A 14,539-nucleotide genomic window follows, 5' to 3' on the forward strand; every position below is an offset into this window, starting at 1 on the left:
AGGCAGTATTACGGGGTCTGTTTATTCAACATGGCTCACGACTTAAAAAAGAAAAATCCATAATTATCCAAAACACTTTATCAAAGTTCAATCTTTAGAAACTTTACATAAAACCAGTCATTGTGCAGAAATATTAGCCAATATTTTGTCTACAAGGGCCTCTCTTTTGCAGCTATTTGAAACATCCCATAACTCATACCAACAGAGAAGAGCCCTGGAAAGGTACAGATCGGGGGATAAATGTGGGAGACTATTATCACGAACACTGCATCCCCGTTCATCCCAGACCTTTATACCCAGTATAAAAAAGTCATCTGGGGAAATTACATCAGACACACAATCTCTTCAACAAGCTTTTAGAGATTATTTTTCAGGCCTCTATAATTTGGCTCCATCACCATCCTTGTAAGATGTAGTTGGAGCCAATCAACAAATTGAAGACTATGTACAGGAAACTGCTATGCCAGTATTAGATGACGATAAAAGAAAATCTTTAGATCGTCCTTTTCAACTTGAGGAATTACTGGATGTGATTGCCGATATTCCGCCAGGAAAGAGTCCAGGCCCAGATGGATTCACCCCAAAATTTTATAAAACTTACAAGGAATACCTATCTCCATTTTTGCTTCAAATATATAATTCTATTTCCTCTAGGAACCAATTCTCAATTCAGACATTAGAGGCTCACATCACTCTGATTCCGAAACCGGAAAAGGACCTAACATTATGTTCCAGTTATCGTCCGATCTCGTTAATTGGGATAGACTTAAAAATCTACGCTAAATTAATTGCGCTACGTCTTCAACCCCTTCTTCCAAACCTGGTAAATTCAGACCAGACGGGTTTTGTACAAGGTAGAGAAGCACGTGATAATACTATAGAAAAATAAATATTAATGAATTATTTTCAAACAGCCAAAATACCAGTATGTCTCCTTTCAGTTGATGCAGAGAAGGCCTTTGACCGGATTGGATTGCCCTTTTTAAAACAATCATTGATGCAAATAGGTCTGGGACGAAATCTACTTCACAAGATTTTGGCATTATATACAAAACCTGAGGCTAGGATAAAGATTAATGGATCGTTTTAACAAGTTTCACTATACAAAATGGTACTCGACAAGAATGCCCACTATCACCTTTACTTTATTTCCTGGTAATGGAGCATCTAGCAATTGCAATTAGACAGAACCCTTCCATTGCTGGCATACAGATAAATCAAATGGAAATAAAATTAGCCTTGTTTGCCGACGATCTATTGCTTTATGTCACTAATCCACATGTTTCTATACCCTCTATTCTATCTGAATTTAAACGTTTCGGTACCCTCAGTAACTTTAAAGTAAATATATCAAAATCAGTCATTTTCAATGTGTCACTTAGCCCACAACAAGTGATGGCAGTGAAAATGAATTTCTCATTTAAAATTTGCTCTTCGGTATTAAAATACTTAGGTATTTTCATTCCTTCGGACCCGAACCATTTATATCTAACAATATTCCTCTTATGCAATGAACACTACAGGTTCTTAAAAAATATGATCACAATCAATATTCGTGGTTTGGGAGGATTACTATCCTAAAAATGGACATAATACCTCGGTTTCTGTATTTATTTCAAACCATGCCTGTCTCTATTCCTAGATCTTATTTTTCTACTTTACAGTCGGACTTTACAAAATGTATTTGGGATCATAGAAAACATAGATTAAATAAGAAATTACTATCATTGCCCAAAGTGAAAGGATGTGCGGGTGCACCTGATCTCTACCATTACTATGTAGCGGCAGTATTAACAAGGATAGTGAACTGGTTCCACTCTTCCAACACTAAACAATGGGTACTAATAGAGCAATGGTTAAATCAAGTTGATCTTACCGCTCTTCCTTGGTTAGATTTTGAGAATAGTGATACCTATCGAGATTCATTTCTTACTATGCCCTCTCTTACATCCCACCTATTAAAAATTTGGACTAAAATAGGCTTACAATTAGAACTTTTAGAACTTTCCTCACAAATAGGACCTATGACACCTTTATTTGATAACCCACGATTTCCGCCGGCTTTTAATCGCAAATATTTCCTTATCTGGAACAAAGAATCACATCGAAGAGTGTGCCAGATTACCTGCCAGGCAACATTCCCACCTATATTAAACTTAATTTTTACACAGAAACCTTCACTTACGCAATGGTTGGAATATCGGCAATTATTATCCTTCTTATCCTCTATTCCCTCAAATAAACTTTTGTATAGAGACGCAACACAGTTTGAAATTCTGTTGCTACAAGACTCAAAACCAAAACATGTCCTATCTTCAATCTATAAGATACTTGCCATAAAAAACACCCTGAACCTCCTGAATATATAAGGAAATGGGCGAATTAGCTAAATGTTCAAATTAAAGATGCAGAGTGGAAGAAATCATTTAATTTAACACATTGTATGTCACTAACAATTAAAGCACAAGAGACAAATTACAAACTTCTTTCCAGGTGGTACTGGAGCCCAATGTCATTAAAGCGTATATACCCAGACAAATCAGACATATGCTGGCGGTGCTATGCATCCAAAGGCTCATTGCTCCACATTTGGTGGGAATGTCCCCAGATTTTACATTTTTGGGAAAAAAATATGCAACTATATACTTTAGTTACCGGGGAACCAATATCAAACACACCACAAATCACTTTGCTTTCAATTATACCAGGATCATATAAAAACTTCAAAACGGGTCTCTTGAGACACTGGTTGACAGCAGCAAGACTAGTTATACCACGGCACTGGCGCTCAACACAAACACCATCAGTTAAGGAATGGGTCAGCAAAATGGATAGTATAGAGAAGATGGAATCACTCTTAGCACATGAATTGGATACACATGAGGAGCACCTGCGGATCTGGGTCTCTTGGAGGGTATATAGAGAAACAACAAGAAATTAGAAAGTACTGGTGGAAATAAAACAAAAATTAGTTGCGAGTAGTGGGGGCCTTTGCTGCCATTCCTTAACCCTGCCCCATTTAATTTTCTCCCCTCCCCTTTTCTTTTTTTTCCCCCTTTTTTTTTGTCTCGTTTTGTCTTGTCTTGTCTTGTCCTGTCTTGTCTTGTCCTGTCTTGTCTTGTCTTATCTTATCGTTTTATATAGTCTCTTTGAATAATATATGGAAACCAAAATTATATCCGAAATTGACTAGATGAAATAATTGAATTACTTATATGAACACATCAATGTCTGTACCATATCTTATAATGTAATGTCATAATAGAATAAAATCAGAATTAACTAATATATATACCATACCATAGTGCTTTTAGTTTGTAATTGTGTGCCTCTTTTTTGTTTTCTTGTAGCAACAGATGCACAGGCTGAAATTACCAGGCTTAGCGAACTGGACACGGAGCCAAGCCACCACAGTCCAACACCTGAACCTCAGACCATTGATCAGGAGGAGGAATGTGCCTCTCCAGAGACCTTAGACAGCAGTGCTGAGTTAATGGAGACCGGGTCCCTGGCTCCAGAGGAACCATATAGTCCAGAGAAGGCCTCTGAAGAAAATGGTGTTTCCACTCAGGACAGTGAGAAAGAAAGAAAGAATAGAGAGCACTTATACTGTGCCACCTGCAAGGTTACTGTGAACTCGGCATCTCAACTGGAGGCTCATAATGCTGGTTAGTAGTGCGATCATTATTGTAATGTCATCTCTCTACACTTGTGAAAGGTATTGCCACCTCTGAACAAGTTATTGGTTCCACTTCTACATATTCAATAGTATATTTTCAAATATTCCTCAAAACCCAGAGGATACTTTTGTGTATCAGTAAAAAAAAAAAAAAAATTTAATTGTAGCAATATTCACAAAGTAACCCTGTAACCAACATGAAAAAATGCAAAGTAATAGCACAAAGAAATGTTTAATTGCAGACTATTCCTTTCCATAAACTATTTTTAAATTCACTTGAAATGTGTCTCTAAACATGCTGAAAAATGTACTGCTCTTGCAAGAATCAATCCCCTAACACAGCCATCTCCCTTATTGCTCATTATAGCCCTCTCCTCTTCTGGCAAGGTGTAATTACTCGATGTGCTGGTGCAGCTCCTCTGCCACTGCCCGCAGCATTGAGCCACAGTTTTACCACCCGTGACCTTCCACCTAAAATCTACAATACAGTCGGTGTGGGCTGTTCACATGCCGCAGCATCTCAAGTTGACAGATGGCGCTGGCCAGCATGTCAATTTGAAACTCAGCCTCTTCGCTATTGGGGCCATACCACAAGTGATTGGCTCAGGTTGCAGAACATTAGTCATTGCAAATTGCAGCAAAATGGATTCCCTTCATTTGCATAGATTTCCTCTCACCTCCTGTTTGGCTATGGGGCAGGAAGTGAAGGGAAATCTCTGCAATGGGACAGGGATGGTAAAAAATAAACAAACATGGGCTATAACCCTCCCTTACTCTATCCAAAATGAAAAAATGTTTCCTATAGCTCTACTTTAAGCACAAATTTCTGATAATTGTATTGAGAGGACTAAGAAGATATAACCATGCCAATGGTGCAGCAGAAAACATATAGTACAGTAAGGCCCCATACACACGAGAGGATTTATCCGCGGATATGGTCCAGCGGACCGTATCCGCGGATAAATCCTCTCGAGGATTTGCGCGGATTTCAATGCGATGGAGTGTACTCACCATCGAATCGAAATCCGCGCCGAAATCCTCTGGCGATGACGTGTCGCCACGATTATGACGCGGCGACGTACGCGACGCTGTCATATAAGGAATTCCACGCATGCGTCGATTCATTACGACGCATGCGGGGGATCCCTTTGGACGGATGGATCCGGTGAGTCTGTACAGACCAGCGGATCCATCCGTTGGGATGGATTCCAGCGGATAGATTTGATAGCATGTCATCATATTTATCCGCTGGAAATCCATCCCAGGGGATAAATCTCCGCGGAAACACATCCGCTGGAGTGTACACACCATAGGATCTATCCGCTGAAACCCATTCGTTGGGATTTTTCAGCGGATGGATTCTATCGTGTGTATGGGGCCTAAGGAAGGTTTGTGGTCCAGGATGATAGGACAGTCAAAATTAGAAGCGCCCAACCCCCACAGCTGCGGAATGCCAGCCGCCTGCACACCAGAAGCAGTGCGGCCGCTTTATGGGGGCGATAGACTAATTTGCCTCTCAGCCCAGTCCGCCCCATAAGACTAGCGCAAGCCAGCGGGGACTCTTTCCGTGCTGCCCCCCTGCAAAGTGCTGCCCTAGACCTGGACCTTGTAAGCCTAGGCCAGGATACAGCGTTGCTCCAGGCAAAGCACTAAATTCACTGTCAAAGAAATTGTATTTATCCATCCAGTCCTGAAGTTTACACAACTCTAACACGTCACACAGCCTTGATTTTCCTACTCCAGTTGCAAGTGAGTTGAACAGCATTTGGAGATCTGTATGGAGGATTGTATACACATTAAAAGTCATTATGTTATGGGTTGTGGGAGGAGCACATGACTGCTATGAACGTTTACAAACCACTCAACTTATAAATGATGTACATCTCCCAAAGACATGTGGTAGTAATATATTGTTATTGTAACAGGTGCAAAGCATAAATCCATTTTGGAAGGACAAAGCACTCACCCAAGGAGGAGCAGGGGCAAAGCACTGAGCCGTGCTACCCGAAAACCTAAGAGAATTGGCAACAAGAGCAGCATTGGCATCCAGAACAAAGCCTTCAACTGCCCCGTGTGTGAAATCCATGTCAACTCTGAAACCCAGCTCAAACAGGTAAGTTGACCCTCATGTTTACTCAGCTCACTTCCAGGATAATAATTGACCAGTGGTATGGTTTGAGTATTGTGACAGCTGTGAGTGTCAGCTGTCAGAATACAATAGCTGGCAGTATAAATCCAACAAGTAATTTATCTCCTTCAGCCAGCAGGGCGGTGTTAAGCCAGCTTAAAGTGAAATAAAAGCCTAACTATCTACTGTATTTTTAAAGATGTTCCCTCCCCACTCCTTCTACCTACCCTGCCTAATGTGTAAAAAAAAGATCTGTACACCTACTTATTAACCTCCCTGGCGGTATGATTCTTTCAGAAAAAAGGTGCTAAAAGCGGTACCATTATTTGCAAGGAAATTTGGCGTTTTATACTGTAGGCCTGTAATTGTTAGGAATAACTCACTTAAATCTGACCAAACAAGAGTCTAGTAGGCATCCCGGGTATGACATTATTTTTAAAACAAAATTATAATATAATAAATAATTATAAATAATTATAACAAATAATAATATAATTATAATAAAAATTATTCAATAATGTAATCAACTCAAAATCACTGAAATTTGCTCAGTTGCAGAATTGCCGCTGTCATTACTTTTATTTTTTTATGATGAATTTCCCCACAAATCACTATCGCACAATTCTGCAAGTGATTATAATTTATTACTGCTGTTTTCTAGCTGCTCTAAAACCATTTTTGACATAAAGGGACACTTTTGGTTGCTATGGACAATCTATAGTTTGCAGGCAGAAAGAACAGTTTTTATTATATAAAAGTATATGTAGGGCACTGGGCAGACCACTAGGGGGGTGTGTGTATATTTTACATACAGTACTGTAATCTGTAAGATTACAGTATACTGTATGTAAGGTGTTTGTTTACCTTTTTGAATTTGGTGCCGTTCTCCGCTCCCGTGCGTCGTAACGTCGCAGGGAACGGAGATCGGCGGCACAGGAGGACACTGTGTGAATCGAGCGAGGTCCCGCTCGCTCACACAGCGCGGTGGCATCGCTGGATCCAGGGACAAGGTAAGTAAACCATGCCTGTGGATTCAGCGAGGCGAGTCGGAGTCGTAGCCAAAAAATCTCACCCCGAGTCAGACTCGGGAACACCGCCAGGGGGGTTAATCCATTCTGGCCCGGTCATGGTCCACTCATGTTGGGTGAGGCTACATTCACCAAGTGACCAGTAAAAGTACACAGTTTCCCCCGAATATATGGATTTGGAAATACTGTTAAACTGTTTCGGTAATATTTATAAACTGGCCCCTGGCGTAACCTCTTCATTGCTGGTATGTACAATGCTATTTGGAATGATTTTTTAATTTGGTATTTTCATGTAAATTTGTCCTTCAGTATTAATAAAGAAATGTTTTTTTATCACACTTTTGGGGGTTACTAAAACTGGAGCATGCAATCTAGCCCTGTAAAGAAAAAATCGCTATACATACCTTGTTTGAAGCCACTCTGGTCCGGTCTCCAGCGGCCGGAGCTCTGCAGGGGAGACAGCCGGAAACAGCTGGGAAATGCCTAGAAAGTGACGTCACCCATAGAGTTACTATGGGGCTTCCGTTGTCGCTGCCTCTTCTGCACACGCCTACACAGAAAAGCAACCGCTGACAGCTTAGCATAGGAGCGGCTTCAAAAAGATATGTGTAGATATGTACAGTATAGTGATTTCCTCTTTACAGGGCTAGATAGGTTAGACTTAGATCGTGGATGCCTGTAGATTTGTAGATTTTAGTGTTAGGGTGAACTTCTACATTAACTGAACAAGATGAAATTAGAAGCTGGCCATGGCACTGCTGCACCAGATTCTGCATGCAGCATTTTTGGTAAATCTCCTCCTTTGTGTATGTAAGTTACTGAGGGGCCATACCTTAAAAGTCTTCTCCTATTGGGGGTTATTTACTAAAGGTAAATCCACTTTGCACTACAAGTGCCACATCAGCAATAAAGTTGCCCTTAAGAGACTGGTCATATCTGTAAGACTAGATGTACAGAGCACATCACTCTCCCTTACATCAGATGTCAAGAGCCTCCACTCCCCATCCTTACTTACATCACAGTACACCTTGTTTAAATTGTGCTGATGTTGGGAAGAAGCTAGGGGTTGAGCTGGAAAGTAGAAAGTGCAGGTCTGGAGGAGGACTGGAGCCAGCTGCTGGATTTTGCTGAATGCTGAGACCAGGGGAGGCAGAGACGTGGGGTACTGTGGCTGCACAGAGAGGCTCAGTATCTGTAGGAGGAGTTCTGTCCTCCTTTCTACTGCACAATGCTGAGACAGATGAGGGGGGGGCAGAGACAAGCCACTCTGTGGCTGCATGGAGAAGCACATGATCTGGCGGTGGAGTTCTGTCCTCCTCTCTGCTGCCAACTGCAAAGACAGGGTAGGGGCGGAGATGAGGGGAGGTGCCGCAGCTGCAGGAGAGGTGCAAAGGCCACATGAAATAGCCCACAGGCCTTGTGTTTGACACGTGTGCAGTGGAGTTTGAATCACAAGGGCGGATGACCAGAGTTACAAATAGCATAGCAGGTAATACAGAATTAGTGATATATATAGATGATATATGTTGTAAAGAAGAATTTAGGTACAATACTAAGGGCATGGTTGACAAACACTTAAAGATATGGGCATGTTGGTTTGATTTTTAAAACTACTTTGTTATATTAAAATACAATATCAGATCCCTGATATTATAATATTATAATACTCTAATGACATAAGTGGATGTGAACCCGAAATTTTTTATTTCTTTTTTTTGTTGTCACAATTCACAGTATAAGATTTCCTATCATCTGTGCCCAGTTTTGCCACACAGAATGAATCCAGCTCTGAGCAATCCTCTTTTATTGTTCAGTGAAATAAAACAGACTTACAGATAAAAAACCTTAGTCCGTTCCGCCCCCTTGCTGTGAGTGACAGGTTATTTACATATCTCATGCACTAGCCTGGAGGCAGGCATTATTTTTTAATTCCCACCCCCACTTTTCTGAAGTGATGTGGTTACTTTTCTGGATTTTGACTGGATGTTCGTGATCATAGCAGAATTTAGTGTAAGGAATACACAGGAAAAAATGCATTTTGACAAGGGGAGTGTAAAGGTGGGCGGGGAATCTACTGACATCACGACTCCACCCACCGAGCTCCAGACAACAGACCCACCCACAGAGTCTGCAGTTTTTCAGTTCTTATAACAGATAGAGGGGAAACATTTGACAGGTAAGGATACATGCAGGAGGCATGTAAATCCTTATAGATCAGCACTATGGCAGTAGTTTAGAAAGGATGAGAGTGGCTTTACATCCACTTTAAGTCATTAGATGATATAATATATAATACTTGGATAGATATGACGCAATATAAGTTTAATACTCTGGTTATTTATAACCCCAAGTCTGGAATAAAAAGCAGCGCATTAGCATTTATCCCTCCTTTTTTTCCCTCCCCTTTCTTCTTTTTGTTTTTGCTTTTGTTTTGGCAAAAATAGAAAGTAGCTCTATAAGCAGAGATATTAATATTTAAATAATATATTTGCTGATTGTTTGAGTTGTTTATTTTTCTTTCTGTAAAAGCTAAAATGCCTGATTATGTGTGTATGTATGTGTATGTGCATGTATATATGTGTGTGTGTGTATATATATATTGTTTTTTTTTTTTTGTATTTGTGTTTGAAACGGCAATAAAAAGTAATTAAATAAAAATAAAAAAAACAGAATTAATATTCCGGGATATGTTTTTTCTTTTGTATCAGCACATGAACAGTAGAAGACACAAAGACAGATTGGCTGGGAAACCTCCAAAGCCCAAATACAGTCCTTTCAGCAAGCTGCAGAAGAGTGCTGCTTTAGCGGTAAGTGCACATCAAATATAATGCAGAGACCACTTCTCAGCTACTTCTATCACAAAAAGAAAATGTGAGATCAAAATTTGATTGTAGGATAAGACTTTAACACAAAGCCAATGTGTTTTGGGGGACAATGAATACCCCCTTCATCAGGATCAGGGCTACAAAGAAAAAACAGTGGAGTTTAAAATGATGTAGGGATATGTAATCTTGTAAAAAAATTAAGTTCATATAAACCTATATGGTGCCTAATGTTGGAAGAAATGATATATACTATGGGGCAGATCCACGTACATCGGCGCATGTTTCCGCCGGGCGTAGCGTATCTAAGATACCCTACGCCGCCGTCACTTACTTATTTTTTTTTAATCCTCAAAGAATGCGCGCCGTAAGTTACGGCGGCGAAGTGTATCTTTGGCGGCGTAAGGGCGCACAATTCAAATCGATGTGATGGGGGCGTGTTTTATGTAAATACAATGTGACCCGACGTAAACAAAGTTTTTTTTAACGGCGCATGCGCCTCCCAGTGCGCATGCTCGAAATTAAACCGGAACAAGCCAATGCTTACGACGGTGCCGTCATTCTACGCAAATCCCTATTCGCAAACGACGTAAAAAATTCAAATTTCGACGCGGGAACGACGGCCATACTTAACATTGAGTACGCCTCATAAGAGCAGCGGTAACTATACGCTGGAAAAAGCCGAACGCAAACGACGTAAAAAAATGCGCCGGACGTACGTTCGTGGATCGCCGTATCTAGCTAATTTGCATACTCGACGCGGAATTCGACGGAAACGCCACCTAGCGGCCGCCGGAAAAATGCACCTAAGATCCGAAGGCATACTAAGACGTACGCCTGTCGGATCGATCCCTCATTACGTCATATCTTGTTTTGTGGATACAAAACAGAGATACGACGCGGGAACTTTGAAATTATGCGGCGTATCAATAGATACGCCGGCGTAATTCGTTTGTGGATCTGGCCCTATATATATACACACAGGTGCCTCTCAGAAAAATTTTAATATCATCAAAAAGTTAAATTATTTCAGTAATTCAATTCAACAAGTGAAACTCTTATATTGTATATACTGTAGATGCTTTACAAACAGAGTGATATATTTCAAGCATTTATTTATTTTAATTGTGATGATTATGGCTTACAGCTAGTGAAAACCTAAAATTGAGTATAGAATATTACATAAGACCAATAAAAAAGGATTTTTAATACAGAAATGTTGGCTTACTGAAAAGTATGTCCATGTGCAGTATAGTATGCACTCAATACTTGGTCAGGGCTCCTTTTGCATGAATCTGCGATCAGCTTGTGGCACTGCGAAGGTGTTATAGAAGCCCAGGTTTATTTGATAGCATCTTTCAGCGCGTCTGCATTGTTGGGTCTGGTGTCTCTTAACTTCCTCTTGACAATAACCCACAGATTCTCTATGGGGTTTAGGTCAGGCGAGTTTGCTGTTTAATCAAGCACAGTGATACCACGATCATTAAACCAGGTGTTGGTACTTTTGGCAGTGTGGGAAGGTGACAAGTCCTGCTGGAAAATAAAATCAGCATCTCCATAAAGCTGGTCAGCAGAGGGAAGCATGAAGTGCTCTAGAATTATCTAGTAGAAAAAAACACAGTGGACAAACAGATGACATGGCTCCTCAAATCATCACGGACTGTGGAAAATGTTGCATTTCATTTGGAAATCAAGGTCCCAGAGTCTGGAGGAAGAGAGGCACAGAATCCAAGCTGTATTAGGTCCAGTGTGAAGTTTCCATAGTCAGTGATGATTTGGGGAGTCATATGTGCAGCCCCATCAGAGACCATCAATGCAGCCTATCAGTGCCCATCGGTGCATCCTCATCATAGTCCATCAATGCAGCAGGGATCACAGGGAGGAATCGGGAGGATTTCCGGCCAGATCACACAGAGCGGGGATCACCACTTGGATATGAAATGCCTGCCCCTGTCAAATAAAGTCCCACCTCCTGGATCGGCATTGGTCCAGTTTGCTGTCTATCATAGGAGCAGGTCCAGGAAGCGAGACTTTGTTTGACAGTGGCCGGCGTTTCATATCCAAGCTGTGTCACAGCAGTAGATCCCCACTTTGTGTGATCTGAGTGGCTCGCCTCCTGACAGTTTCCTGGCTGATCGCTTCTGGCAGAAGGGGTGCGGCCTTTTTTTTACAGGGCATTAGGCACCTTATACCTTTAACATGTAAATATGATTATTTTACTTACATATTTACATTTTATACATCATTTTGTAACTAACCATGGGCAACTAAATATAGTATAATTAAAAATAACAATACTAAAATAAGCAGCAGCCACTACCAAAACAATGCTCACGCACCAAATGACATATGTAAAGAGGGGAGTGTAGTGGCGCTTGCCAGTGGAGAAATATAATAAAGTAAATATCAAATAACGCACAGCAACGTATAGATATTGACCAATGGATCCAATAAAAATGTGTTCCACTCCTAGTTTCCTCAAAAACCCTTCATGACATCCACAACTAAGATGTGAAGGGTGGGAATAGTGAGATTGATGAAATTAATGAAGACTAGAAATAATAATAATTTAAAGTCAATAAGTATTGTGAAGACAAGTGCAATACATAATAAACTCCAGTGCCATCACCAAATAGGCAAAATAGTGATAACATGAATAATTATAATCATGTGTAATCCAAAAAACACAAAGTAAAAACTCTAAATATGTTTTTTTTTAAAAACGAAAAAAAAAAATGTGCACCAAAAAATTGTGCAAAGTGAAATAAATAAATAATGTTCAGGCATAAATAATGTATTTCATTGCTGTGTCTTTCATAGCCCCCGAAACACATTGGCTTTCTGTCAAAATGTTTTTTCCTACCTTGGAATGAATATCTATCCGAACGATCAGATTTTGGTGTGGCACTTCAATCTCGGCTTTTCTCAAACACAAACCAATGAGACAGTGAAGCCCCTTTGGCATTGAGAGTCTGCCGGCCTCAAGAATCCAGTGATCTCATTTGAATACTTTTATACCCCGTATTACATTAGGATTACCCTCCCAAATGTCCTTTCTACTTCTAGCATAGTGATGGCTTTAATTAAAGGTAATCTTGGTATCACGACAGAATGTCTTGTTTTCTGCATTCAGTATTGAAGATAACTTCACAGTGTTGTAAAATAAAGAAAGAAAATATATTTTTGTAATTTTTTTTGTAATTGTGTTTAATTTCTATTTATAGACCAGGCTGGCTCTACATAAACATCTGACTAAGACTTTGGCTGCTCGCTTTCTTCCGAGCCATCTGACGCCGACGACGGTCTGCACTCTACCTAGTGCTCTTACTCTGCGCCCTACCACAGCTGCTGCCCTCTTCCAGACCCCTCTTCTGGGACCAGCTCTTTTCCGGAGTCCAACAGCTGCTATTCGACCTTCTCCAACACCCATAATGTTTGCTCCATACTAGCCTGGCCCCATGTATTATAGGACTGCAGAGGAACTAGTACAGAGGTGAAACTATATTGATCGCAAGACCGCCACCTCCAGAGAATACTAAATTCTATATAATTGTCGCTTCGCTCATGACCCAAAGCACATTTGCCATCTTGGATATGGGAGCTAGCTTTCCAAGCCATAGTCAACAGACAAGGATGGACAGCCATAGTTGCTCATGTCAGACTGTGTGTACAGATGGTGGCAGAGGAAGTGAGTTTCCACATCTACCACAGCGCTGGAGTCAGGAGACAGTGACTTTGGAGAAACAAACCACAATCCCTCTGTTCTGAGATGGCGGAGAACTGATAGCAATAACATTTATTTAGTGGACATGGCTTGGGATGTAAAACTGGAGAATTTAAGAAAAAAACTCAAACATGACCAAGATCCCTATTTAATAGATAATACAATGTCAGCAACTATGCTGGCGCAGACACACAGTGTTATTTGTATCTTGATGTGCACAAGGCATGATACAGCTTGGTTATCCCCAGGTGTGGTAAAGAGAGGTGCCTTCATATAAAGCAGATGTCTAGATGTGATAGTGTACAAGTCTTTATTCAGATATTTAAATAGAAATAATATAAATCCAGGGATGAATGCAATCAAGAAGTATATGAACTAAAAACAAAGATATTATAAAGATATTATAAAATACTATGGGCGTAGCACTAATTTGGGGGAACAAAGATGTCAATAGAAATGCACACTTTTAGTTTGTAAAGCTTGAAAGCTCTTATTTGAAGGTTCTGACTCATATTAGCATTTTGTAGCCAAAACCATTTCATTCCATGTATTATTTTTTTATTTTTTTATGTAACAATTTATCAGAGATAATAACTGGTCATAACCCACCTTGGTGTTATTGCACTGCATGTAGACTTTTGCCCCAGAAGCTAACGCGGTCATTTCCTTCTGTCACTGGGATTTATCAAAGTGCCAGTTTAAAGAACTGATGGTACTTCTGCACAGCCACCTATCAAACCTGCCCAGTAGAATTAATCTAAAAGGTGTGATCAATTGCTGTTTGGAAATATCTAGTTTTTAAGCTGGCCATAAAAGTTACAATCTAAAAACAGTGTATGTTAAGCCCGAAGTTTGAATAGCGCAGAGAAGGAATAGAACGCCTGTCAGTTTTTTACCAGTCTATAGGGCTCCCTTAGGCCTCGTACACACGATAGGTCTGATGGACCGTTTTCATCGGTCAAAACCGATCGTGTGTGGGCCCCATAGGTTGTTTAACCATTGGTTAAAAAAAGCCAACTTGCGTTAAATTTTACAGATGGATACCTAACCGATGGGAAAAAAATGATCATTAGTAGGCACAACCAACGGTTAAAAATCCACGCATGCTCAGAATCAAGTCGACACATGCTTGGAAGCATTGAACTTCATTTTTTTCAG

The 14,539-nt window shown here is 40.4% G+C and overlaps 1 protein-coding gene across 2 annotated transcripts in view; it reads left to right on the top strand.

Moving 5' to 3' along the window:
• ZNF385C (zinc finger protein 385C) overlaps positions 1-14,312 on the top strand; it is a 541,366-nt gene extending 527,054 nt beyond the window's left edge. For both annotated transcript variants that reach the window (XM_040330357.1, XM_040330358.1), the window contains 4 exons: positions 3,351-3,668; positions 5,605-5,792; positions 9,544-9,642; positions 12,882-14,312. In XM_040330357.1, coding sequence (XP_040186291.1) covers positions 3,351-3,668; positions 5,605-5,792; positions 9,544-9,642; positions 12,882-13,106 — 830 coding nt within the window. In that variant the 3' untranslated portion in view covers positions 13,107-14,312. The remainder of the gene's footprint in view (positions 1-3,350; positions 3,669-5,604; positions 5,793-9,543; positions 9,643-12,881) is intronic.
• The last annotated feature ends 227 nt before the right edge of the window (positions 14,313-14,539 follow it).

This window comes from Rana temporaria, chromosome 12, assembly GCF_905171775.1.
Source record: "Rana temporaria chromosome 12, aRanTem1.1, whole genome shotgun sequence".
Taxonomy (NCBI): Eukaryota; Metazoa; Chordata; class Amphibia; order Anura; family Ranidae; genus Rana; species Rana temporaria.